We start from the raw sequence: 27161 nt of genomic DNA on the forward strand, positions 1-27161 counted from the left end.
GTAGGAGTTTCTGATGGGACACTGTTTCAAAGGCCTTGAATTACTCTAGAAACAGACTGGAGGCTAGATTACCATAATTTCCGTAAGAGTTGACAGTATTGATAATAATAAGTGCAATGGTGATACTTGGTATTGGTGAAAATCATGCATTGTGGAAGAGAAGAGTTGATTTTCCATTAAGTGGTTCAGAGTTTGTGAATGTATGCATTCTTCTAATATTTTGGATAAGGGAGATATAATTGCAATTGGTCTAAAGATTGAGAGGTCTGTTGAGGGTCCACCTTTGTGTAGAGGTGTAATATATGTTTTTTTCCACAGCAGTGGAATCTTGCTTTTTGATATGTAACAATTTATTAGAATTGAGGTAGGTTAAACAATGGCTTCAGCTCCAATTTTGAGGTATGCCTCAGGTAAGATATTTGGTGCAAGGGTTGTAGGTTTAGTTTTTGAAGATGTTTTTTGATGATATTTGTAGATGCTCAATGGAAAGTAAAGGGAGTGGGATGGTTATTTGGGGAGGGACTGTGAGAGCTAAAGTGCATGCATTTCCATTATAGAAAGAACTGTACGGATAAAGCAATTGTTGAACTGATCTGGTGTACTAATATTACAGTCAGGTGTGTTTGCATTTGGTTGTGTGGCCTGTCCTGCATTGGAGCTTGTTGACTGAGGCCCAAAAGGATTTAGGGTTATTTTTGTGCATTGTTTGTTGCTCAGAATAGTAGGTTTTTCTTAGCTTTGGTAATGCTAGATTTTTCCTGGTTGCAAAGGTGTCTGTAGTACTGTAGATTTAGAATAGTTTTGTTTCTTGACCAAGCCTTCCAGCCTTCATCTGTATGGATCATAATATGTTTTATTCATTTAGATAGCCATGGGGCAGGTTTGGCCTTTACTCTTTTTGTTCTGAGTGAAGCAAATGACTCGAGGATGCTTAAAAAGGTATTGCTGAACTCAAGAGACTGAGTCATCTTGGAGGAGGGTCCTAAGGAATTCACAGTTATATAGTCTTTTGGTATTCTGAAAAGCTTCAGTATGAAAGTTAAGAGAATTTTTGTAATGATTTATACTGATGTGTTTTTGGGCTACTGTTGTGGTGTCTGCATAGACTGGGACATGGTCACTTAAACTATCAGAAAGAGTACCATGGGAAGTGATCTTGTTAGCAGAAGAAGTTATAATCCAGTCTATAGGAGATTGTCTGTTAGTATTTCTATTGTACCTTATAGCTGTAATGGGTGAAATTAAACAGGTGTATGTTATTAGTTGGTTTGCCACAGTTTATGTTTTGCCAGTCTACAGTCAGATCTCCTGGATAATGGTGATAAAATTACAGTAGGTCTAAAGTTTGAGAAGTCTGTTGAGGGTCCACCTTTGTGCAGAGGGATAATGTATGATTTTGTAAGGAATTTATGAAGAGAACCAGGAGAGAATATTTTCAGCTGTATTAATATTGTAATCTAGGGGGATATAAAGGCTTACTATGACAATGGTTTTATTTTTATTGGGCTTGAGTAGTGTTATAAAGATTTCTGCATTAGAAAACTGTAGTATTACGAGGGAATAGGGAGATTTCGAGAGTATTTTTTAAAAGAATAGCTAGACCAACCCTCTTTTTTATTAGACCTGTCTTGTAAGCTAATATGATGTTCTCGTGGCAAATTCTCCATGTCTTTTGTTTCAGGTCACATCCAGGTTTCAGTGGCTACTAAGATGTCTGGAGAAGTGAAGGGTTATCCAGGCATTTGACTGAGGAGTCTTATGGTAGATGCTTCTCATGTTAATGTGAAATAAATGGAGATCAGGACAGTTGTGTGGGTATGGCAGGAGTTAAATAAGAGTTTTTCTGGAGAGGTTGGATTTGGTATTGATGAATACTGGGTAGGAAGTGTGTTAGTTTGCATGTCTCCACATAGTTTGGTGTGGGCTTGGGGAGGCAAAAGTTAAGTAGCTTGGATTTGGCTTTGTGTCTAAGGTAGAATTTTTATAGCAGAGTGTGTTCTTTTAGGTAATTATTCTTAAATAGCAAAATATAGCTAGACTGGTACAAGTGAAGGGCAATAGTATACTGTGTTTTTGAGTTAGTAAGTAGGTTATCAGGAATAAAGAAATGTAAACTGTGTAGTGGATTATGGTAGGATATTGTTTGTGCTGGTATGCAGAGGGGTATGATAGTAATTGCACAGTAAACATATCAAGTTAAGGGTTATTATGAAGTAAGTTACAGGTGGGGTAGAGGGAGAAAATGAGTAGTAGAATTAGTTTTTCATATGGAGGAAAAGTTTAGTTTCTGTGGTTTAGTGGGAGACTGAGTAGTCTCTGTATATAGAGTTAGGGGTAGTGATCAATTTGGGATTTTAGTTTAGAGCAGTGTATAGGAAAGGATTACAGACGGACAAAGGAAAGGGATAAATGTGAATGTAGGATGACAGTGTATGTAAAATAAGAGTGTTTTTGTTTAAAATGTTAAGCGGTAAGGTGATAGCACTGGGTGGGGAATGGGATTACATTTTTGGGATGCCTGGGTGTGGAGAGTGCATTTAAAAGGAAGTGTGCTTGGAGACTGGTTGCTAAGGGTGACGTTGGGTGTTACTGGTACCTGATGTGTGACCTTTGGAATATTCTGTATTTACCCTAATGTTATGGACATCAGTCTTGTTTTTAAGTTCTGTGTTTCTAAAGTATGGCCAAACAATGCACGTGTGATGTACTGATGAATTCATACAAAAAAAAAAAGGCAAATAATGGCTTGCCTGCAGTTAGTGGGATATGGCTTTACTGGTCTGAGTGCACCAGCAAAGAACTTAAAGTGAATGTAAAAAAGTCATGAGCATTGAGAAATCATCTAGCTGAAACACTGGTATGTCTTTAAGGAGCCATTTGCATACATCCCATGGGTCTCCACTACAGAAGGTTTAAGGTATTGCATAGTGAAGACGTTAGATTTTTGGTCTTTCTTGGAGTTTTAATTAACTGGCTCATGTGTGTGACCTTTTTAACCTTTGGTTTGACCCTTTAAAGATATCAGGATATTGCTTGTATAAAACTGACATTGGCCCATGCATTTTTAGACATTTCTTGTCACAGAGAGGTCAGATGCATAGTAAGATATTTTAGGACATGACCCCCCCCCCCTAAAAAACATAACAGATAAAGGCAGACACTTCTGTGACAGAGTAATCCCACATAGAGAGTAACATAGTTTGTGTATTTTCTGTTTAAGCTTAAAGAATGATACTGAGAGGTGTAGGGTCTTTCAAGGGTTTATACCAGAAACTATTGGGAGAAGGTAATGTTCCCTGTGACATTATTTAGATGGTAAGAGAATTCACGCCTTGACTTGTACTTCCATGACATCATCTAGTTTATTCCCAATCTTATACATAGGTTCATAGGTTTATAGTTGTTTACTAGACTAATGACCACAAGGACCTTTTTAAGGCTAGCCATGCATACGAAATCTTTGACAAGTTCTGGTACCCTTTATAAGAGTAAGAAGGGGCTTGAGAGATGAAACATTTACAAGCAGGGTCCTGGGAGATGAACCATTTAAAGGATGCCTGTGCCCATTAGAGACCTAGGTGCCAAACCAGGGATGAATTTCCTTTTCCCCAACCAACTGTCCAAGTAGCACTTGAATTGGGATAGGGAGGATCTCTGCTTCACATGGATGGGGAGCCTGTTCCAAAGGAGGAGGAGTGTCTGGGATACGTACCTGTCTCTCCAGCTGGTCCATTTTCTATCTCGGGCAAGGTTTACGTTTTTAGAACAGGTAATTCTGGTGCTGTTTGATTTGCAGATATGCAGGAGTTTCATCAGAGTGGGGTCTGACAGTGCCTTGTATGCCAGGCATAGATCTCCCCTCAACAGCCTGTAGTACATAGAATGGAGGGATAGGGCCTTCAGGTGGTCTGCATACGACATGTTACTTACGCTCTGTATTCTTTTAGTGAGGAACCTCTGTGGACATTCCAATTAGTGAATATGCCTGGTTAGGTACATACCAAAGGGGGTATTATATTCAATGGAAGGCCTGATGAATGCCGGATACTGTGGAACAATGATTATCTTGGACCTAGATGCCATACCTATGTGTATAAGTTGCACAACATAGAATGATTTCCTCACTACCACAGACATATGATGGTCACAGGCTAGATTACTGTCTATGTGTGCCCCCAAATGCCTGATACTACATTTAGGGGTATGTTGACAATATGATAGTTAACAGGGGTGGATGACTTCCCAAAGGAAACTGTTTTGCATTTCTTGGCATTTAGTTTTAGTCCATGGCTCTGACACCAGTTGTTTGTCTGTGTCAGCCGTTCCTGGAGAACGTTTGTGTTGGTGGGTAATTCAGTGACCACGTCTAATTTGCAATCCTAAGCATAGCTAGTCATCCAGAGGCCATTGACATTAGCCTTGACTTCAGAGAAGTAAATGCCAAAAAGGAGCAGTCCCAGGACTGATCCCTGAGGGACTTCACTTGCGACTGGCCTCTTTGTAGAGGTGGCCCTCAATTCTAACATCCTGAGTCCTGTCTATGAGTCAGCTGTCTATCCACTGGGTGACATAAGGGTTTGTACCTAACCTCTTAAGTTTGTCAACAATGCCTGAGTGGGGTATTGTGTCAAATGCCTTGGACAGGTCAAGGTAGGCAGTGTGAACCATTTTGCCATCATCCGTTGCTTTGGTGACATTCTCAAAGAATCCACTAGGTTGATTAGGCATGACCTGCCCTTGATGAAACCAAAGTAGGTTAGGTCTAGTGTCTGGAGGTTTTCTATGTCATTATTGATAATTTCCATAATAATTCTTTCCATGTCTTTACATATGAAATGAGTGAGACTTATGGGTCAGTAGATGGCCCTCCTTTGTGCAAAGGGATGACTATTGCTGTTCTCTGTTCATGAGGCACAAAGCCTGTCTGCAGGCTATGGTTAAATAGCAATTACAGAGGTCCTGATAGATCATGTTTCATGCTATTTAGAAGGCATCCTGGGATATTTTCTGGGCCCAGTGATGCAGTGTTCTTGGCCTTAGAGTGAGCATTAAGGACCTGTTCCCTAGTGAGAGCAAAGGGAGTTATATTTGATGATATTTCCTGAGGGAAGGGTGAGGGGGAGTGAGGGGTAAAGTTGGAGCTGAATGTATCGGCCAGTAGGTTTGCTATATCTTCTGGATCAATGTAGGTGGTTCCATTTCCAATGAGCTTTGCACACAATTGTGTATTGCCTTTAAGGTTGCAGACTTAGGTAAAGTATGCCTTGTGGCTGTCCTTTGCCTGGGAGGCCACATTTAGCTCAAATTTGGCTTTGGTAGACTTTATTTTCCTCTGAGTTGTTTGTTTAGTTTGATGAGAGTGCTTTTTTTGTGCTGGGTGTTGCATGTCCTAATTTTTGCCATGATTCTCTTCCATCTGTTATACAGCCTATCGATGTTGTGATTCCACCAGGGTAGCTTGCTTTTTGAGTTAGTTCTGTACTTCTTCCTAGTGGGTACAGCTGCATCTATATAGGTATTAACATGCTTGTATAGGGTTTCATATAGGATTTCTGTAAACAGTTCTGCATAGGCAGCAATGTTCTCAGGGTATATGGGGGCTTGAAATTTTGCCAGGCTATCACTTAATAGTAGGAGATTAGCCTTAGAGCAGTTCCTGAATATTCCAGGGTTAACTGGGGGTCCAGGTTTTATTTTTACTTCAAAGGAGACTATTTTGTGATCTGACCTTACCAGAGAAGACATTACATCCAGGTGTGCAGCACTCTTCTATATTAGTAAGGACCAGATCCATTATGGTTGCATCCCTGGTTGGTATATTGCAGTCTGCTCCAGAGTGTTTGTGTTTACAAAATGCAGAAATTACTGTACCTGTACGTTTGGTGTCATATGTGATTCCCAGTTAATAGTGGAATAATTAAAGTTGCCCATGAATATGGTATTGGGTTGGATGACAAGTGTTTCCAATAAGTTGAAATACAGGGTCATAGAGGGGGACCTATAGCTTGCAAGGAAGTGGTATTGGATTTTGCCTATGGTTATTTGAAAGTGGAGAAGCTCAATTGCATGTTACTGTTTGACTAGCCTTGAGGTATATTTATTTTTGATGTAAATCGAGACACCTCCACCTTTAGTCCTTGTCTGTGTAATAGCTGGTAATTAGAAAGTGAACTAAAGAGAAGGCAGTCTGGGACCCAGGTGATGTGACAATGGCATCCAGCATCTCTGCTTGGCTTGAGAATATGGGCCCTAGTAAGGCACTTTCAGAGCTCTCAGCCTTTGTACTGATGCCCATGACAAAATTCTTTGGATGGGAGTCATGCGTTCATATCCAGGTTTATCTCACTGATCCATGTAAAGGCTCTTATAGTTTGGACCAGGTGTCCTGCCTCAGATAACTGTGAAGAAGTACTCTTTATCATTTTGGAAAGTATGGACAGTGTACCCAGTATTTTAGTGTACGAGGGCTTCTAGGGTCTGAATGTGTAGGTCCATGAATCCTGTTCTCGGTCAGTAGCCTCCAAGGCAGCAGCCTTACTTAAGAAAACTTAGAACCTCAAATGTAGGGTTTCTACATCCAGCTCCCTGCAGCTGCTTGAGCCTCAGGCAGTGGGTAAGTCTCCACCCATCCCCCCCTCTCTTCCATTCTGTTCCCCAGGAATGGATTTTCTTGGCAGACAAGCTTCTTTAGGTTCTGGAGTCTCACAGATTAGCTCTCATTTGTAGATGCTCTTTATGATAAAATACCAGTTCAAATAGGAAGCTAAAGAGGTGTCAGAAACCCTAAAAAGATATTTTAATTTACTGAATCTAGTTGCCCCTTTGTGGTGATTCCTCCAGGTTTGGGTGAACCAGAGGACACATTGTTAATAGCCTCCAAGGAACTTGGCATCAGTTCCCATGCCCCTAGGATGCCTGGTAGGCTGTATAGGATCCAAGAATCCCACAAGTTTCTTGCCACAGTTTTTTTTTTTTTTTTTGGTAAAGTCAACAGTGGTCTTTGTGGATCCAGACAAATGGTCTTAACTGGTACATGCTCACAGTGACAAGGAGAGTAGAGTGTTGAACCAGTTTGGAATGAAAATGAGTACAGATGCCACTCTGGCCTTCAGAGTCATTAATTGTCAGACAGATATAATCAAGTTTTAATTTGTTGTCCCTCAACCAAATGAAGAAGCTGATGATCATGGAGGTCTCTTTTGGGAATCTGAATGCAAAACTATTGGACCTCATCCTTACCGTCAACCCAATCGCTAAACACTCCATCAAGTGTCTGTATGATTCTGTGAATGCATTATCCAGGGTAGCTGATATATGGTCAATTATCAGAAGACATGCCTGACTGGGTCTACAGCCCTTGCCAGATAGAGGATGTCGAAGCTCAGCTCCTTAATGCTCCCTTGGATTAGAATCTCTTATTAGGGATCCTTATTGGTGAAGTGTTCAAAAAACAGTTGGAAAAGAGGAAGACTGTTCATCCAATGAAACAGCTTTCTTCACTCTTTTATGCATAACCATGACAGGACCTACCCATCTACATCTGGCCCCTATAGGTAGGCAATCCAAGGATGATAACAGCCAATATAAAAAAAGATGGCAGGAAGACCAGTAGGGGCAGTCTGGAGGCTCTAGCATGCCTGTATCACATAGGAAGCAGTCATGTCTGCATGCATCTACTCTCTCTACAACTTTTCCCCCAAATATTTGCACCTTAGCCATGCCTCCAATCATCCCTCGTATCACAAAGATATCAGGAATTTGTGACCTAGTGCATAAGAAAGTAGGACAGCACCTCAAAATATAGACGTTAGCCCACAGAAAATATCTCATGGTTACAGATTACAGTCCCTAACAAAACAAAAGAAAACAAAAAAAAAATGTCACAATTTCTGCTTTTAGCAAGAGGCTAAAGATATCTGATCTCCCCAGTACTACAAGAGCTTTCATAACTGTGGATCATGGTGCCTGTACCAAAACAGAACCAGAACAAAGGCTTCTACTCAAGTCTCTGCCTAGTGTACAGAAAAGAGGGCTCATGGCGGCCTATCCTGTACCTGTCCAGGTTGAATTCCTGACTCAGGGTTCCATAAATCATACTACAGATATTAGCAAGCCCTCTTACTACTGCTGTTCCCTTAAACTGTGATGGTTACCCTAGATCATATGGATGCCTGTCTTCTCATCCATATACTTGGAACACAGATACTTCCTGAGATTTGAGATGAAGGGCTGCCAGTTTTAGTTCACCTACTTTCCTTTTTGATTGACTACTGCACATAGGGATTTTGCAGAGTCTCTTGTTCCAGTAACTGCTTATTGCAGAACCAAGTTTTTTTCACATATATCACTAGCAGGAGGTGGAGTGGGCACTGCAATTCACTATGGGCTGCTGTCAAAACTTGATTTTCCTTCAACATCCTGAAGATGAGTCTTGAGCCTTCCGGGAAAGTAGTGTTTTTTTTTTGTAATTTCTTTATAACTGCAATCAGAAGGCCTACTTCCACTTAGCCAATATGTAATCTCTAGCCCAATACCTCCAGCAGATGACTCTATAAGCAGTGGTTACAGCCAGTGAATTATTTGGGTTACTTGTATTCATGGTCTCCACAGTTCAGATGGTTCCTTACCACACTGCCCACGAGAAAGTTCCAGTGGTGTTTAAGCATGTGGATTCAGCATCCACAGTCCTTTAAGAACATGATCCCTGTGCCAGCCTGCATCTCCACATAGATAGCATGGTATTCATGCCAGGTCAAATTGAAATAAGGGCTGTCTTTAAGACAAGGATACCACCATCAGACATCAACCCCATATGCCTAAGAGATAGCTTGGGAGAGGTGACACTCTGGCAATATCACAGTGCAAATCTGGAATAAACTGTTTTTCTAGATAACAGTAGGTAATATTACAGTGATATAGATGACACTAAGGGCAGTCTGTATCCCATTCCAGTTGAACTCTGTGGCAGAAGAGCCAAGCAGATCAGTTGCAAACACCCATAAATGGATGTTACACGGGTCTGTTTTTCTCCATATTGTTCAGAGATGGAGTGTTCCCAAAGCAAACCTGTTTGTCTATCTGATCAAAAAAAATCAGCTAAAATAATATTTTGTTGTAGAGAGCCACACAAAGAAATTTGTGCAATGGATCCATTCTCCTTCAGATGGACATGTCTCTTTCTATATGAATATTCTTAGATCTCCCTTCTAATCAAGGTGATCCAGGAAGTACGTGAAAGGGGACCAAATATGCTCTTAATTGTACCCAGAGAATATTTGTTTTCCTCATTCAGATGTCCTTTGTGAAACCTGATGAACTGTCTTTGCAAATGTTAAGTCCCAACTCAGGACAGTTTGGACCAGATATACCCTAACCTGAAGACAGTGCAGCTCACTGCCTGGCACCAGTTCTCTAAGGATGTGCTGACCATTGGAAAGGAAACCAGGAGCCTGCCTCAAGAAATCCTACTTTGCAAAGTGGAAGAGGCTTTCCTTGTGGGGCACAAGTAGGATCAGTACATTAACACAACAGCAGTGTCCACGGTTCTGCAAAGTTTAAGCCGTACAGTTTAGGCCTGGCATATGCCTCTGTAAATATACACCTATCAGCTAATTTTCAGTCTGCCTATGTATAGAAATCCCTACAACATGATGTATGTTTCCTGCATGGAGTTACTCATTTGAAATCACCAAGAAACCCTGTCTTCCACAGGACTTGAACTTTGTTCTGGAGAAAAATGGTACTGCTCCCTTTTTAGCTTGCTGTGTCAGCCCCCCCCCCCAAAAAAAAAAATAGTATCTGGCATGGAAATTATGTTTTCTTCTGGAAATCACTTCAGTTCAGAGGATTTCAGAAGTACATGTGCTTATGTACAGAGAAACAGACAGACAAACTTTTTAAGTCTTTCATAAAGACAGGGTCATTTTAGAACCAATCTCTCATTTATGCGAAAAGTAAGTTTTCCCTCAGCCAAACTATCCAACTCTGTTTTCTTCTTCACCCCCTAGAACAAAGGAGAATGAATTCTTCAGTTTTTATTTCTGTTTTGTATTCTTCATTTCTTAGATGTGACAGGCATCTGATACAAGTTAAAGCCAGGAACATCAGAACCTCTGATCTGTTATTTGTATAATTTCCATACCAGGTGAAAAATGAAACCATCTACAGATGACTGCCTCATTGCATTTTGTTCTGTCATGCAAATTATGGAAAAAAGTTGGATGAAACAGTGAGACCCCACAGCACTAAGGTGCAGCAAACCCTGTTTTTTTCTGGGGGAGTGAGGTGGGGATGAGTTCACAGGCAACTCCTGAGGCAGCTACCTTGCCATTACTGCACACTTCTTCCAAACACTGTAGACTAGATCTTAGTTCCAAAGCTTGGGCTGGGTTTGAAAGTTTCATGCTGCAGGGTTTGTTAAAGGCTTATCCTACTAATCTGTCCACCTTCTAGTCTCCTAAGGTCTGGTAATGTCCCATCAGTAATGACTACTGAAACAGTGATCTTCATAAAGTACATAGTACATTTGTGTAAGAGCTTACCTTAGTAGTAGATGCTTGAGTGGATGAGTAGATCATTGTTGTAGCACTGGTTTCCTCTGACTGCCCCTTCTCTTCATGAGCATTCTGGGATGGGGTGGGATGCCCTATTCCTGTGCATGTATACCTTCCCACTACTCTCCTGTCAAGATTTCTAGCCTGCTCAGGTCTGGGTAGCCTTGGGAAACCATCATCAGCATCAGTCCACTTTTGTCCCATTTTTGTATCCTGTTTCTCTAATTCTTTGATCCAGTGAGGAACACCTCTGTTGCACTTTGGATAGGATCCTGAGAAGCTTGTTTAAGGTTTAGCAGGGTGGACAACTTGCTGTCACCCAGGGAAAGAATGTTACAGAATGGCACAGGTGAATGTCATGCCAACCTTATACAGGGAATTTCCTGATGCCTGCCTGGACTGGAGGGGGAAGATCCCTGGACTGTAGAAGTTGGGCTGGATATCAGGCCTTCTGTGTCCCAGTAGTAACGATGATATCATCAGTGATCTACATGAAAATCTAATAATATGGTAAGTTTGTACACAATTGTATTTTGCATGGATTTTTGTGAGACTGGAAGTGTGGCAGAGATTTTTTATAAGTTTTGTGTACACTATGGAACAGACCTTAGCCTACCACTAGTGTCTGTCCTGGATCTCAAGGTGCTAGGAGTCACATCTTCCCCCCCCAAAAAAAAAAAACTAATCTGAAACCATCCAATTCCCTGAGAGGAGATTAGGATGCTTAGTGCAGTGTCATACTCATGACCAAAGGGATTTTTTATTTATTTTCCTTAGATGATTTGGTTGTGTTGACTAATGTTGCCAAATGAACATAGGAATTTGATGGTGATATGTAGTCTGAGGACCAGGCATACTCCAGCCTATACCCGGGACCCACCCCCATGCTAATGGTGGGAGGGGTGAATTTACTTTGATTGGCCAGTGTGTGCCTACCATAAAGCCCAGCAGCCCTGGGTCAATAAGCTACTGTCTGTCTGGTATCAAGTTGCTCAGCTTGGGTTATCTGGGATAGCTTTGAGTGAAAGTTGGATGTAATACCAATCAACCTGCCAGACATGAACTAAGAATTGCTACACTCAATGTATGTTCACTGACAGGATGCATCTTGGAAGTGGATGACATGATGGTAAGGAAGAGGCTGGACAGCTTATGTCTCCAGGAGACAAGATGGAATGGCAGTACATCATAGACATTTGGCTTGTGATCCAGAGTCTACTGCTCAGTAGTAGGACAGACTAGAAGTGGTGAGGAAATTGTGGTGAGGGAGAACCTTCAGAAGACAGTGAGGGAGGTCATCAGAAATAGTGATAGACTCACAACAATCAGACACCAGTTTAAGGATAGGCAGTATTCAGAATCTCAGCCTATGCCCCAGAGCATGGTTGTGATAGGAAAGGCAGCAGTTGCAGAACCTACTAGATAAAGCAGAATAACATGAATTGGTGTTTATAATGCGTGACCTGAATGCACATATCAGAACAGAAGGAACAGGATATGAGGACTTCATGGGTCCACATGGGTGGGGCAACAGGAATTCTAGACGTCTGGCTGGCAAATGGCTTGATGGCGGCCAGCTCATGGTTCAATAAGAGAGACCGTCACAAGATCACAAACAAGACTGGCCAACATGCAAACCAAGTAGACTTCCTTTTAGTAAAGGCATGGGGGTAGAAGGCAATTGCAAAGCCATTACCAGTGAAACAGTCTGCCCACAGCATAAACCACCACTTGCCACAGTCATCTGCAAGCAGTGCTCAGAGAAGAGTCTAAGGTTAACAGAGACTAGGCCGAAGACCTGGAAGTTGACTGAAGAGAAAATACAAAATTTCAAGGAATTGCTTAAGGCTCTAGCACCTTATGAAGAAGAGGAAATAGGTGCAGCTGAAGAATGACAGCTCCTCAAAGTTGCTTGTATGAGGACTACAGAACAGATATGTGGCTAAGTCATGTATGGAAATAAGATAGATAAGGAAAGCTGGTGGTGGAATACAGAAGTCCAGAAAGTCATCAAAAGAAAGGAGGAGTGCAGGAAGAAGTGGGAGATAGAAGATTCTGAACAGGCTAAGAAAGTATCTTGGCTGGCTAACAAAGAGGCTAATAGAGGAATTGCAATAGCAAAGAACAAGGTGTCAGATGCACTCTGCCACTTTTTGGAAAGTGACATGGTAGATGGCCCAAAGAAACACTTTATCAGCTCGCAAGGCAAAGACAGAAGGATAAAGAAGATAGACACCCTTCATAAGGGATGCCAGCAACAACTTCTTCACCAGTCCACAGGACATGATGGAAGGACTACTTCCAGCAACTTCTGAATTAAGAAAACTCCACAGAAGTTGTACTGCCACAGACACAGAGAAGAAGTTAAAACAGCACTAAGGAAATTGAAGTCAGGGAAAGCAGCAAGCTCAGATGAGGTCACGGCAGATGTAATCAAGATGTTGGTGAGATGAGGAGAAATGGCTCCAGTGGGTAGTCATAGTGGTATGGAGAGAAAGGAGTATCTCAGATGACTGGAGAATAAGCATTTCACTGCTAGTATACAAGAACAAAGGGGCATCCACAACTGTGGGCAGTACAGAGGTATCAAACTCCTGTCACTGCATGAATGTTCTGGAGATTGTGATTGATAAACAAATATGCAGAGTAGTAGAAAGGAATATGGGAGATGAGCTGTTTGGATTTGGATCAGGATGCCATGCAAAGAACCCAGTATTTGTAGTGAGACAGATAGTTTAGAAGAATCTAGAAATGAGGAAGGAGACCAACTGGACATTCCTAGACATGGAGAAAGCATATAACAGGGTCCCAAGAAAGCTGCTTTGGGCAGTCTTGAGGTAGTTCAAAGTCCCAGAAACACTAGTATAATTAATGCAGGCTGTGTACAAGGCACAATGACTCGAGTATGAACAGAGGGCTTCCCAGTGGGAGTGGGTGTGTATCAGGGTTCAGCTTTGAGGCCACTGCTATTCATACTAGTGATGGACTACATTAGTAAATGGATCAGAGGGGGTAGATCAACAAAGTTGCTGTATGGAGATGATGTGCATTTCAGGCAGATTCTGTGCAAGAACTTCATAGGTTCATTGGTGTTTACTAGGCTAAAGACCACAAAAGCTTAGCCATGCATCTCAAATCTCTGACAAGTTCTGGTACCCTTGATAAGTATAAGCAGAGGCCTGGGAGATGAAACATTTACAAGCAGAGGCCTGGGAGATGAACCATTTGCAGGTTGTCTGTGTGCATTAGAGACATAGGTGCCAAGCCAGGGATGAATAGAGACATAGGTTCCAAGCCAGGGATGAATGTCCACATCCAGTTCTCCAAGTTACACTTGAATTGGCATTCAACAAAGAATAGGGGAATGGAATGCACAACTGAAAGCACATGCGATGAAACTTGAGTACAAATATGTCAGTTGTAATGACAGCAAATGGGGAAATAAGAAGCTGAGAATTGAGATAGAAGGGAAAATAGTCAAATAGGTTAACAACTTCAAGAGTCTAGGAGGGGTGGTTGAGGCAAAGGGAAGTCTGAATGAGGAGGTCAGCTAGAATTAGAGAGGTTGTAGCCAAATGGCATAGAATATCAGGGATAGTGTATGACAGAAGAATGCCAGAGAAGCTGAACAGTAAACTGTACAAAATAGTGGTGCAATCAATACTACTATATGGACAGAACCATGGGCAGAAAAGGCATAGCAGTTGAGGAAGCTACAGGCGATGGAGATGAAGTGCCTAAGATAGGTGGTAGGATGCACACTGTGGGACAGATGAAGAAATGAGGACATCAGAGCAGAAGCCAGATTAGGGTGGTTCAGGCACATGTGCAGAAAAGCAGAAGACAATCTGGCAAAGAAGGTTTGAGACAAATAGGAAGAAGGGAAGTGAAAACAAGGTCATCCAGCAAAGAGAAGGATGGATGGACTGTGTGAGAGACCTGCAACAGTCAGGCATGACTGTATTAAAAGGTAGGGGAATGGCACTGAAAAGAGAGAGATGGTGACAGCTGACATGTTACCCTGACCCCATGTAAAAATGGGTAAAAAGAGATTGATGATGATAATGATGCCCATCCATTTGCCCATGCCAATATCCAGCATACAGTGAAGTGAGGCCGTTAGGGTCAAGAACATTTGCCAGGGCATGCCTCCAATATCTGTAAGCATGGGTTGCATATGACGCCTCCCCTCCTTTCCTTTAGATAGGCAAGTCACTGGGGGGGGGGGGGTTGAGGGTTTGCATAATGGTCAAGGTGTTTACCTCAGATTCATGAGGTACAGGGTTTGATTCTCACCTTTAAGAAAAACTGACTAGGCTTAAAATGGCCCATAAAGCCTGCTAGCTTAGTACTTACCTACGAAAACTAAAATGTTGCTGCCTTTTCTATCCCACTGGTCACATATTCAAGTGCTGAGCTCACTAGTTGAACCCAGGTCATCTGGATTACAGTTAGGGCTGCCTCTCTCTGTGCCAGGAAACAACCAAGCTGATTTCTGTAGTTGAAACATTTCATCTTTCCAGGGTTCAGTGCTCTTTTAATAACTTTGAATTGTTTCACTGCCTGTGTGTGGGTGTTGGGGGAAAGTGATGCATTATCAATAGATACAGAAGCCTTAATTGAAACCATAAGTACAAACAAAATTGCAAAGTATAATTTATTGAGGGTTTTCTCCTACTCGAGCCTTTTTAGTATTTAGCAGGAGCTCAAATGTGTAGGACTAACTATTTTTACAAAAATTATCTTCTTTAGGGAGAAAAAGTGCGTCTGCATAATCTAGAGGTGGAGCGTGCTCATTTGGATAAGTTGAAGAAGCAACAGCAGACAAGAGACAATTTAGAGAAGTCATTACGAATTAAGATGAAACAAGAGGCTAGAGAGCAGCAAGAAGAGCTTGCCCTGGATATAAAGATTATGGAACAGCTTCTGAAGGACAGCCATGATGATGCTGAGGAGCAGAGGCAAAGAAAGGTGAGTTTAGCATCTTCTTTGTGCTACTATGATATTTTTAGAAGACAATGAAGGAAATTCTGTATTATTTACACTATTTTAGAAACTGAAAGAAAAGGGTATCTTTTAAGGTGACCAACATTTATGTTTTTGAAAGATTTCTAATTTTCTAGTAATGATTAAGCTTTGTGAATTTTTGCAGTTATAAGAGCACATTCATAACATACTTTTCACTCTGCACTTTGTCTCAAACAGACTGCAGTCAACCAGCATTCAGTTTTCTGGTCCTTGAATGCTGCCTAGGTGGAGTTTGAATATTCTTTTTACATCTGCATTTGCATCATGTGATCACTACTGCAGTAGCCTTGGCTATGTGGGTTAATTCTTGCCTAGGATATAACAGCCTGCCAGCTTACAAAGCTAAGAGCACTTTCCATGTGCTGAAACTGCTGGCAGCTCAAGCAGAGCTGGAGAAAATCATTATCTATGTGCCATGCCCTTTTAGAGCCTTCCTGCTGCTGAAGTGTGCTCCTCTTGTAAGCTTTTGAGGATTGATAGTCCACCAGCATTTCTCCATTACTGGACAGATATGTTCTCTTCAAGGGGAAAAACACCTTACACAGTTAAGGGAGGCAGGGTTCGCACAATAGTTAAGGAGTTTACCTCACAGACACAAAGTACAAGGCTCGACTCTCACCTTTAAGGAAAAATTGGCTAAGCTTAAAATGACCCTCAAGAGCAGCTAACTTAATATTTATCTATGAATCTATGAATTTTGTGACTAAAGCAGTACTTTTTTAATTAAAATTAATTTATGATAGGAATTTGATTTTTTTGGAATGTCATGTGGCCTTTTTCTGACAGTTGAAAAACGTTGACTGTTTTTTTTACTTTTTATTGTAAACTTGCTGTTTTCTAATCCATCTATCCATCCATCAACCTCTTTTCCCATTTTGCACATGGGGTCGAGGTGTCACTTCTGCAGTGACAATCATCTTGAGCCAAGTTTTACACAACTGGGTGGCTAGCACTTTTCTCTAATTTTTGTGTGAGAAAGGTTTCATACATTGGGTTTTAGAGGCTGGGATAAGTGTATGTTGTACTTGGCACAGTGTTTTAAAGGTGAAACTACTTTTTTGATGCCTACCTTTTACTGATTACTGCTACCAGTTTTACCCAAGTTTCAGACTTCCTTTTAGACTTTACCATAGAACAACTTACTGGTTCCTTGGCTCTTACCTCTTCCTGCCACAAAGGGAAGAAAATTTCCAGGCTGCCTTTGCCCTTTTAACAGGCTACTACTTTGCCTCATCTGCAGATAAGTGACTGTGCAATGGCCATTTCTGATACCTTGGACCACTATTTTTTCCTTGGTTTCTTCTAGTGTAGTTCCTTCAGCCACCATGGACTGGTGGGTTAAATAAATCCTCTGTGGCTGTTGGTGTGTCCTTGGTGGGCAAGGGAGGACCACTCTTGTCCATCCTTTCCCTGGGGTGATGTATGTAATGGGACTTTGTCTGCATCTATGGAGATTCCTTCAAAAAGAAGCAGAAAGTTAAACATTTCTCCTGCCTCTGATGTTTCAGACGGAGTGATTTATTGGGCTTAGCTTGAGACTTGGTTCAGGTTCTTAACCCTTCACATTCTGGATTTAGTGATAACAAAAAAGGAATTCTTCATTTTCTGAAGAGTACCATTGTAATGAACATGAGAAATGACTGTGAGAGAACAACTGCTGTTTTTTTTCCTCCTCAGAAAACTCTTTCTGATGAGAGTATCTTGACTGCCTTTAAGAATTTTCTTTTTTGAAACCATATCTAGGATGAACCAGTTATTTCAGTGGGAACCTAATGACATTTCCTGTTTCTTTGGAAAATATGATTTATTACAACTGGATTTTTCTCAGCTTACATATCTTCCTCCTGTTCTTCCATCTTTGTGGGATGTTTTTACTGCAGCCTGCAACATGCCCTTTAGCCAGCCTGCAGCCCCTAAGAAGGAAGATGAAGTTTTTTTCAATAATCTGGGGGGCTCAGGGCCTCTGCAAGTGATGATAGATAGCACCTTGGTGATGTGATAAATAGACAAACTGTGGGTTCCTGATCTTACTCTGTGCAAATTAGCTGTGGTAGCCTGAAATATAGAAATTCAGGACAATATCACTCTATAGGCATCTTACATTCCTTCAAAGCAAAATATTGTGGTAGACAAACTGAGCAGGACCAGAGCAGACCCTCGTAATTGACAATTGAATTAGGATGTCTTCCAGGATTTGCTCCAGCTATGGGCAACACTCTAATTCCTTAAAAATCATTTCACCCCCATTCACAACAAACAATTGACAACATTTGCAAGTAGGCCTGGAAAACAGATGCGTTCTGATTTCCTTGAATGGGAATGTTCCTCTATGCCTTTCTGCCCTTTCCACTGATATCCAGGATCATTCTGAACATTCAGAAGGGCTCTCCAAACATCATTGTGGTGACTCCCTTCTGACCCAGGCAACAGTAGATGTTCTTTGTGTCTCTCTTGTTGAACCATGTGCTGGTTGCAATCCTAACGTGTGGGATTTCCTGCTGTTGAAGCTCTTGGCTGGCCTGATTACCAGAATAGAAATCTCCCTCCTCCTAAGGCTGGTGGACATCCTATCCAATGTCAGTATGCTTGGGAATAAAAGGACCAAGCCGACACCATGACATCAGTCTTTTCTTGCAGCAGGAGACTGAAGAAGTATTTCAGTGCATCAGTTAACAATTGTTTCCACTGTGGTAAGCAGATTCTACACTGGGACTTTCATACATTGTGTGTCACCTGTCTAGGCCCTGACAACGACGTCTGTTACTGTAGTTTTTGCACCTGTTTCAACTCTAGGACTATCAGTAGTAGGGCTGAAATCTTAGCTAGGCATCTTAGTCTGCCATCTACTTTGCATCATCTAATGGTGTTCGCTGGTCGTGCTGAGGAAGACCTCCCTAAGAGTAAGAAAGACAAGGAAAAATGACCCAAGCTTATGGCCTCTGATGACAACCATTTTCTGTCTGCCAGTCCTCCAAGCCTCGTTATTGCTGAGGAAGTTGAGGTGTTTTCACAGTCCCCTTCTGTGACTGAGGTGGTGGCGCAGGCCTCTGTCGAGACCCGTGTGGAGTTCGACATGCCATCAGGTCCTTCAGCTTTTGCACAAGCCTTGACTTTTAGTTTGTCTGACTTTAATGAAAAGGCATTTTGAATGGTTATCTAGATAGCTCTCTCCTTCTAAAAAGTGTTCTGTTTAGATGCTGAAGATTGACAAATGTAAGCCATTGCCCATTTCTCCTTTAATCCCATAATTTCAAAATCTATATACTATCCTGTCTTTAATAGCCTCCTTCTCCTAGGATACCACTCTAGTTTTATGACGTCATAGAGCACTATTAGTAGTTCTATTAATACCATGTGGCCTATCCAGTAGATGCTATTTGATGCAATTACAGCTTGTGGGTTTTGTCTTATTTACCTTTTTACCCTGTTCACAGTTTTTCACTGCAGCTCATTATTCCCTTTGAAGGCTTTCTGTGGTCCCATGCTAGCATTTGTTAGAACCTTGGTAGGTGCATGTGACACTTGTATAAAGCTAGCATTTCTAGGCACTTTGCTCACTTCTTCATACTGTTTTAAGTGCTTCACATACCGCATCAGTGTTAAAATTAGCTCAGCCATGAAGTAGCCTGTCCTAATTTACTGTTCATATTTTTATCAGTGATTATATCAGGCCTTTAATAAACATTATCTTACCTTTTTCTTTAAATCTGGTGGTACATCCCCTAAAATACACGTTTTAGGACTTCTCAAAAGCAAACCTTCTTCAATTACTTGATGACTTAACTTAATTCTGCATTCCTCTTCCAGTGGACCTATTGCTAAACCCGCAGCCTATGCTTTTAACTTCTACTTTCTCTTAAATAGCTGTTTTAAATATTTCTTAAATAGCTGTTTTGATGAAGCAGTCCCTAGCCATACCAAGTATAATGTGGAATAAAAAAAAAACACCCACTATGTTGAAATACCATTATAAATAAACTACATCAAGAGAAATAAATTATTTAATGCATTTAAGAGGTCTTGCTCTACCTACTTTGAGCACACTTAAAAAACTAATAAGGCTTTAAAGATACTGTTACATAGCTCAAAGCTGCATATGAACTTAAAATAGCCACTAAATTCAAAACTAGCTAGAAATCTTTCATTAACTTTGTCAGGAAGGTAAGTATCTACATCAAGAAAATTTCAGAACTTGTCCACAATAATACTGCCCACTTTGACCTAAAGTATATAGATAATATCCTAGCTTACAAATTTAGTGCAAAATTTGTCCATCCACAGTTGTAGCGATTCCACAGATTTCACAGTCTCAGATACCTCCATAATTAATATAATAATTCCTATTAGTCATCTGAAAAACTAAGAAAACCTCATCCATGGGCCCTGATAACATCCCAGGTTGCCTGATTTTCAGTATCAAATATGGCTCATTTGAACTCCTACTTAACTTTAATCTAAGCTTCTCCACTGGCTAAGCCTGGAAGCAGACATCATAATGTCATTTCACAAGGCTTGCCAAACTACAGACCCTGGAAACTGTAGACCCTTTAGTCTTGCTAGCCTCGTACATAAAAAGTATGGAATGTATTATCTCGGACCTCATTAATCTAGGCATTGAAAATCTGTTAATCCTGCTGTCATCAGCGTGTCTGTTTAACCTTGTTACTTTATTTGAAAAAGTCAAAAAGCAGTAAATAATGGTTGTACAGCATAAACAGTGTTAAGGTAGACAATAACTGAGTCCAGTCTCTTGGCAGCAGTTCAAAATCTTTATTTCACACATGCATGTGGGAGACAGAGTTTCAGGAACAGAATCCCCTGAAGTATAACATTTCCAAGCTTATATACCCTTTAATATGCAGCATCAGCAGTTATTAAGACAAAGAAATGTAATACTGACCAATCATCTTTGGACAAGTTTCAAAACATATAGCTTCACATACAATAATTATCTTGTTGCTAGGCTAGGCAGATTTGGGCACTGACCAATTAACTTTGTACACATCTTTCAAACTGTATCACACTGGCCCCCTGTTCCTGGGGTCTCAGGCAGAATATCTAAATTCCTTAAAACATGTTTAGCAGTTAAATTCCAACTGTCAGTGATTTTACTTTGAGAGAGAAAAAAACATACTTATCAGCAACTTCATGTACAAAGAAGGTTAATCTTCCGAGACACAAGAGTTTTCCTAAAAAGGATAAAGCACATTCAGCTTCTTTACACATGTCCAGTTTTTTGTGCTTCTCTTATGCATACCCTTATACACATACTCAGACCTTTGTACAGAAACGTATACTTCTTATGTAATTTTCCCTTTACAATCCCCCATTTGATGCTGTGTAAGCATCACCCTTAATTTTTTTTGTTGTGCATTCGTTCATACATTTTTTCAAAGTCGTTCATTACATCATCTGCATTTGTTTTCATTTAAATATATCCATCAACATTTTGCGGGGTCAGTAGTGCAGTGTCACCTTGGTCAGTAATTACATGCTGGAGTTTTACAGGTGCTTTGGCACTTGGCAATTTTAAACATAATGCCTTTAATATAAACAACAATACAAACAATACTATGGCAATAATCGCTATTAACATCAAAAATTTAAGTATTCCACCTCCCCATCCAGAGAATAAATAGCAACCTTTTGTAAGATTTTCAGATGGCTCTCTATTGCATGTTTGTTATCTGGAATAAATGTACAGCACTCTTTGTGCACTAGCACACATACACCCCCTTTAGAAGGAAGCACGAAATCAAGTGCCATTCTGTTTTGCAGTACCACAGCTCTCATTGCAGTCATTTCAGCATTCATGAGACTCGCAGACTCAAAGGTTGAATTTGCCAAAACTTTTAACAATTTTGACAGCTTACATAGTTCCCAAATAGCTTTAGGAGCTCCATAGGCAGGAAATATACCTACTCCAATTACATCATCGTCTAAATCCATTTGGGCTAGGCCCTTAAATGCTGCATGGACTAAATCGGCAAATGGTATGCTCTAACCAATTGATAAAGGAAATTTCGTGGGGCTGCAGGTCAGCCGTCAGGGTGGCACCAAAGGTTGTCCGGTGACTGAGTGCAGCCGTCTTTAATCCATCTTACCTTTTTGTGCTCTTCAGTGGCATTCTGAAATGAAAGTACATTAGTTAAACAATTCGATAAAACAATGTCAGACTTGTTTTCTGTTTGTAATGGTTGCAATTGTATTACCTGAACAGGAGATGATAATGCAGCCTGCTTAGCTGCCCAATCAACTAAATTATTTCCTTTTGTCTCAAAGGAAGAATTAGATTTATAAGCAGCACATTTAACAATGGCTATCTGCTTTTGCAGAAGTAAGGCATTTAACAGTTTATGTACAAACTAAGAGTTTTTTTATCAAAGTTCCTGCAGATGTCAAATACCCTCTCTGCTTCCATAATATTCCAAAGTCATGCAAGACACCATGCCCGTATCTAGAATCAGTAAAAATAGTAGCAGTCTTGTCCTTAGCTATTTTACAAGTTTCAGTTAATGCACCCAACTTGGCTGCTTGAGCGGACACATGTCCTTGCAGAATTCCAGTTATGAGTACAGTTTCAAGTGTACAGACAGAAAATGCAGCTACCAGCTGGCCATTCCCTCTCCGCAAGCAGGAGCCATCTACAAAGAGGATCAAATCCGGATTTTCCAGCATTGTATCTTGTAGATCATTTCTAAGAGAAAGCATAAGATTAACAGCAGAAAGACAATCATGCGGTTCCCCCTCTTCAGATGTGGGTAAAGAGAAGCTGGATTTAAGGGAGGGCAGCAGACAACCCTATGGGAAGGGTTATTTAATAATGCTAATTCATACTTGGTAAGACATGTAATAGACAAAGACTGTGTTTTAGATTTTAAAAGAAGAGATTCCACTGTGTGTGGTATGGCTAAGAAAGTATTGTGGCCAAGAGTTAAGGATGATGCCATATCGTAGAGACATGTGGCTGCTGCCACTGCATGTAAGCATGGAGGCAAAGCTGCTGCCACTGAATCAAGAGTGGCACTATAGTAGGCGACCGGACGACACCCACCAGTTCATTATTGCGCCAGCAGCCCAAGGGCTACGTGGTTTCTTTTACAACAAAAGAGGTAAAATTTCTTGGAGTTATCCAGTCAACCTAAGGCTGGTGTGTTAGATAGAAGGGTTTTAAGCTGGTAGAAAGCATTTTTAGGGTTATCGTTTCAAGGTAGGGGCTCAGGGAAATCCTTTTTTTAGGAGCTCCAACAGAGGTTTTACCACTTCTGGATAATTGACAATCCACTGCCTACAATATCCAGTAAGGCCAAGAAAGGAACAAAGCTGTTTTAAAGTTGTAGGACTATGAGCCAACTGGATGGCTGACACCCTAGAAGGGAACACCTGTCTTGAGTTAGCTGAAATGAGATGTCTGAGGTACTGGACCTGGGGTTTCCACAGCTGAAGTTTTGTTTTGTTTACCTTAAACCCTAGAGCAGCCAAGTGTTGGAGCAGGGTAAGAGTGTCAGTTTTACATGCATTAAGAGATGGAGAAGTGAGCAACAAGTCATCTACATATTGTATTAGAGTAGACTTGCACAGAAATATTTTCTTGTTCAATTGGCATTTCATTTCTTGCAAGAAAAGGGTGGGGGACTCTACTTAGCCCTGTGGCAACCTTGTCCACATATATTGTTGACCCCGATACGTAAAAGCAAAAAGGTATTGATTGTCAGGGTTTAGCAGGATAGAAAAGAAAGTAGAAGAAATATCTATGACTGAAAAAATGGTGGCCATAGGCAGTATAGACCTCATAATAGTCGGTGGGTTTGGAACCACTGAAAATACTGGTATTACTATGGAGTTTACTGTTTGAAGATCTTGCACAAACCTATAAGTTTCCTTTTCTGTTTTTTTGACGGGTAAGATTGGTGTATTGCAGGGACTAGTGACAGGCACCATTATGCCTGGCTGTAAGAGAGCTTGAATTACAGGCTGTATACCCTTCTCAGCTTCAAATGATAAGAGATACTGGTTTATTCTTGGTAGTTTTTCATTTGGTTTTAGGGTAATTTGAATAGGTTCTGCACCTACTATGCAGCCTACATCATTATTGTGAGTGGTCCAAAGAGAGGGGTACTCGTCCTAAAAGAATATGGCCTTTCGTTGCAACAGTAGTTTGTTCAGAATCAAAACATGAAAACATGACATCCTCGTGTAGTACAGGGGCATCTGTTAAAAACTGACTTTCAGGAACGTTTAAAAAGACTCCAGTACAGTACAGTATAGTACAGTTATTAAACTTACATAGTAATTCTCTTCCTAACAGGTTTAGAGGAGCCGAGGTCCCTACTAGGAAGGCATGTTCAGCGGACAACGGACCAAGATTCACTTTTACTGGCTCAGAAACAGGGTAATTAGCCTTTACACCTGATACGTCAATTCCTATTACAGAGTCTGTGGAAAGGGGTAAGGGAGTAGCTGAGGAAACAGTAATTATAGATCATGTTGCCCCAGTATTTATTAGGAAAGGAATGGAAGAATTCTGCACTTGTAAATGGACATATGGTCCAGACTGTTGCACTGGAAGCAAAGGCAATAGCCGTAAATCTTCTTCTAGGCAATCCTATTGGCTAGTCTGCAAAGTAGGGGCTTGCCATTGAGTAGTAATCACAGGTGGTTGTGATTGCTGAAAGGAGGGGGCAGCAGGTTGTAAAGCTGGCTGAGACCCACCCTGTTGAGTGGCAGTCTGTTGCCAGTTCTATAAATTTTGTGCCACCGGTGGCTGCCAGGGCTGAGGCATCAGTTGAAAGTAAGGACAATTGCTTTTCCAGTGCCCTGTTTGACCACAATTAACACGTGTTCAAGTTTTGTTGCTGTAACCTCTGATTCCCTGGGAACCTCTGCTGCTGTAGGGCAATAAACCTGGGTTGTTTTTTATATCTCCTTCTCTTATTACTTCGTGGGCATTGATTAGAGCATGTTTGCTGCTGTTGTTGTTGAATGAAGGAGGTTAATACCTGTAAATGAGCCTCTTCCTGTTGCTCCTTTTGTATTCGCTTTTCCCTATCCACGAGATTAGCTAAATATTGTACATGGGAGACTAACTCATACAAGCCTAAACTAGGCCAGTTTAGGCACACCTTTTTCAGTTGGTCAAGAACAGAGGGCAACAGTCCTTCCACAAAGGCAGCAGATAGCCCGCTAGCTGCGGGATGATTAGTTACTGCAGAGTAACCGGAGTAGGCTTCAAAGGTATCAGTCATGCGTTTCAAATAGACATCAATAGTCTCCCACTCCCGTTACTTGACTGCCTTAATTTTAGACCAATTAGGCACTGGTGGACACACCACACCATAATGGCTTGTAATATTTTATCATGAATGTCAGAAAAATCTTGATCAGTATGCTGCAGTACCTGAGGCAGAACTCCTGCATGTTCCCAGACACGCTTTAGGAGGTCAGGGGGTAGGGCATACTCTAGTACTGCTCTGATCTCTTTGATAGTTGGATTCTGTAATTTAACATGGCTGGCTAATATTCTGGCAAATTTTGCAGGGTTTGTCTAATGGGAGGAAGTGACTGAACTATTGCTTGGAAATCTACAGCTGACCATGCTCTAACCACCTGCATGGTCGGGTTGGCACCTTTTATAGTACTAAAGGCTGGGTTTCGGACCTGGTGTAACTGGTATAAGGGACAGCCAGGGCTGTCATCCGCAGAGTTGATTTCCTCTGAAGATGAATGAGACAAAGGGGGCATGTCTTCCGTGTTAAACATGTCTGGCCCATAATACTCTTCTTTCTTATCCAGAACTAGGGACATTTGGTGTATTCTCTGATTTCTAGGGAGATTAGTTCTGCATTGCGGGATGTGTTCCTGCATTCTCAAATTGTCCCTGCGTGTAACAGGGCTAATGTAGGGGACTCGTGATCTATTGGAAGCAGAGGTGGGAGTCATCTCAGCTGATGCAAGCTGAGCTTTACACTTTTTTTTTTTTTACGTCTCTATTTTATGAGGAAGCAGAAAGATGTGTGGTTGTTGTATCTGATGAGTAAAGAGGAGGGTGTTGGAACTAGTTTATGGGGGGTGATGAGGGAGATGGTGGAAAATGTACTGGAGGCAGCAGTGGAGGAAATTGAAAGTCATCATCTGACGACTCTTCCTTAGGTATGTGAGTGACCTGCAACATCTGGCTCGTAATACTCTTCTTTCTTATCCAGAACTAGGGACATATGGTGTATTCTCTGATTTCTAGGGAGATTAGTTCTGCATTGCGGGTTGTGTTCCTGCATTCTCAAATTTGTCCCTTATATGTCTGTAACTAATTACTAAATACATTCCTATATACTAGTTGTTTGCCTTAAAAACACAGCTATGTGATGTACATAAGCATGTTGAAGCAATGTTAGATATAAGTGTCTATTAAGAATACAGGGCTGTTTCTTATAAATGTATCTGTTTAGCAATTGTTTTAAGTGGAGCTTTTCTCCCCGGGCCTCCGCTGAAAATGGACCTGTGTCCAGTCGGACTTTCCCGGTCATCAAATGTAAAATAAAATAAAATAATAAAATTTAATTCTCGTAGTGGGTAAAGAACAGTAGAATTCATCTGTTCTTAAAGTTCAGAGACTATTTTATTGGCTGATTGTAACTGGGTAGTTATTTTTTCTGTATTATCTTTTAAACATCTAACAACTAACTTCCTTTCCCTTTTTTTAGTTTCTTGGATCCAGGAGTTAAAGGCTGACCAACAGCCCAAAGGAATTTTTCTACCCTTTTCTGTAAGCCTTTTATGCAGATTATTTAAAACATTCGTATTAAAACTACCTCCTTCTGGAAATGCTAATTTACCATCATTCTTTGTTAATTTTTCCCACAATCTTACATACATGCAACTTTCAGGCGAATATTTTTTTAAACATTTGTCCTGCAGGACTACCTTTTTCAGGCTCTTTAACAAAACTTTTCATACTCACACCCATTTTTGTGAGTTCGCCAAAAGGTCTCGGCTACTATTGAAAAATGTAAAAAGAAAACCTACTCTCATACGGAAATAATTAGCCTGAAAAAAACATTCACTCTACATAGATAAACTCACAGTAATGTTCAAGTTAAATTTGCAAAGACAAGTGAAGCAACACTTACCTTCTCACATTGTCAACTACAATTTTCTGCCAAGAGAGGAACTAAAATGAAAAAATGTGCAGTTGTGAACTGGTTCCACAGGCAAAAAGTGATAGCAGAAAACATGCTTAGGGCCCTTTAATCATCCACTTGACGGTGACCACAACTCCCAGAGTCCGAAAATCCGAGTCACAGCACCAACTGTTAAGGTAGACAATAACAGAGTTCAGTCTCTTGGCAGCAGTTCAAAATCTTTATTTCACACATGCATGTGGGAGATAGAGTTTCAGGAAAAGAGACTCCCTGAAATATAAAATTTCCAAGCTTATATACCCTTTAATATGCAGCATCAGCAGTTATTAAGACAAAGAAATGTAATACTGAGCAACAATCTTTGGACAATTTTCAAAACATATAGCTTTACGTACAATAATTATCTTGTTGCTAAGCTAGGCATATTTGGACACTGACCAAT

The 27161-nt window shown here is 40.8% G+C and overlaps 1 protein-coding gene across 1 annotated transcript in view; it reads left to right on the forward strand.

Annotated features, from left to right (window-relative positions):
- The window catches only part of CFAP53 (cilia and flagella associated protein 53), a 500763-nt gene that overhangs the window by 177368 nt on the left and 296234 nt on the right, over window positions 1-27161 (forward strand). Inside the window, exon 5 of the mRNA XM_044078252.1 lies at window positions 15306-15524. Coding sequence (XP_043934187.1) covers window positions 15306-15524 — 219 coding nt within the window. The remainder of the gene's footprint in view (window positions 1-15305; window positions 15525-27161) is intronic.

Source organism: Protopterus annectens, chromosome 1.part1 (genome assembly GCF_019279795.1).
Source record: "Protopterus annectens isolate FY-2018-M chromosome 1.part1, PAN1.0, whole genome shotgun sequence".
NCBI classification, from domain to species: Eukaryota; Metazoa; Chordata; order Ceratodontiformes; family Protopteridae; genus Protopterus; species Protopterus annectens.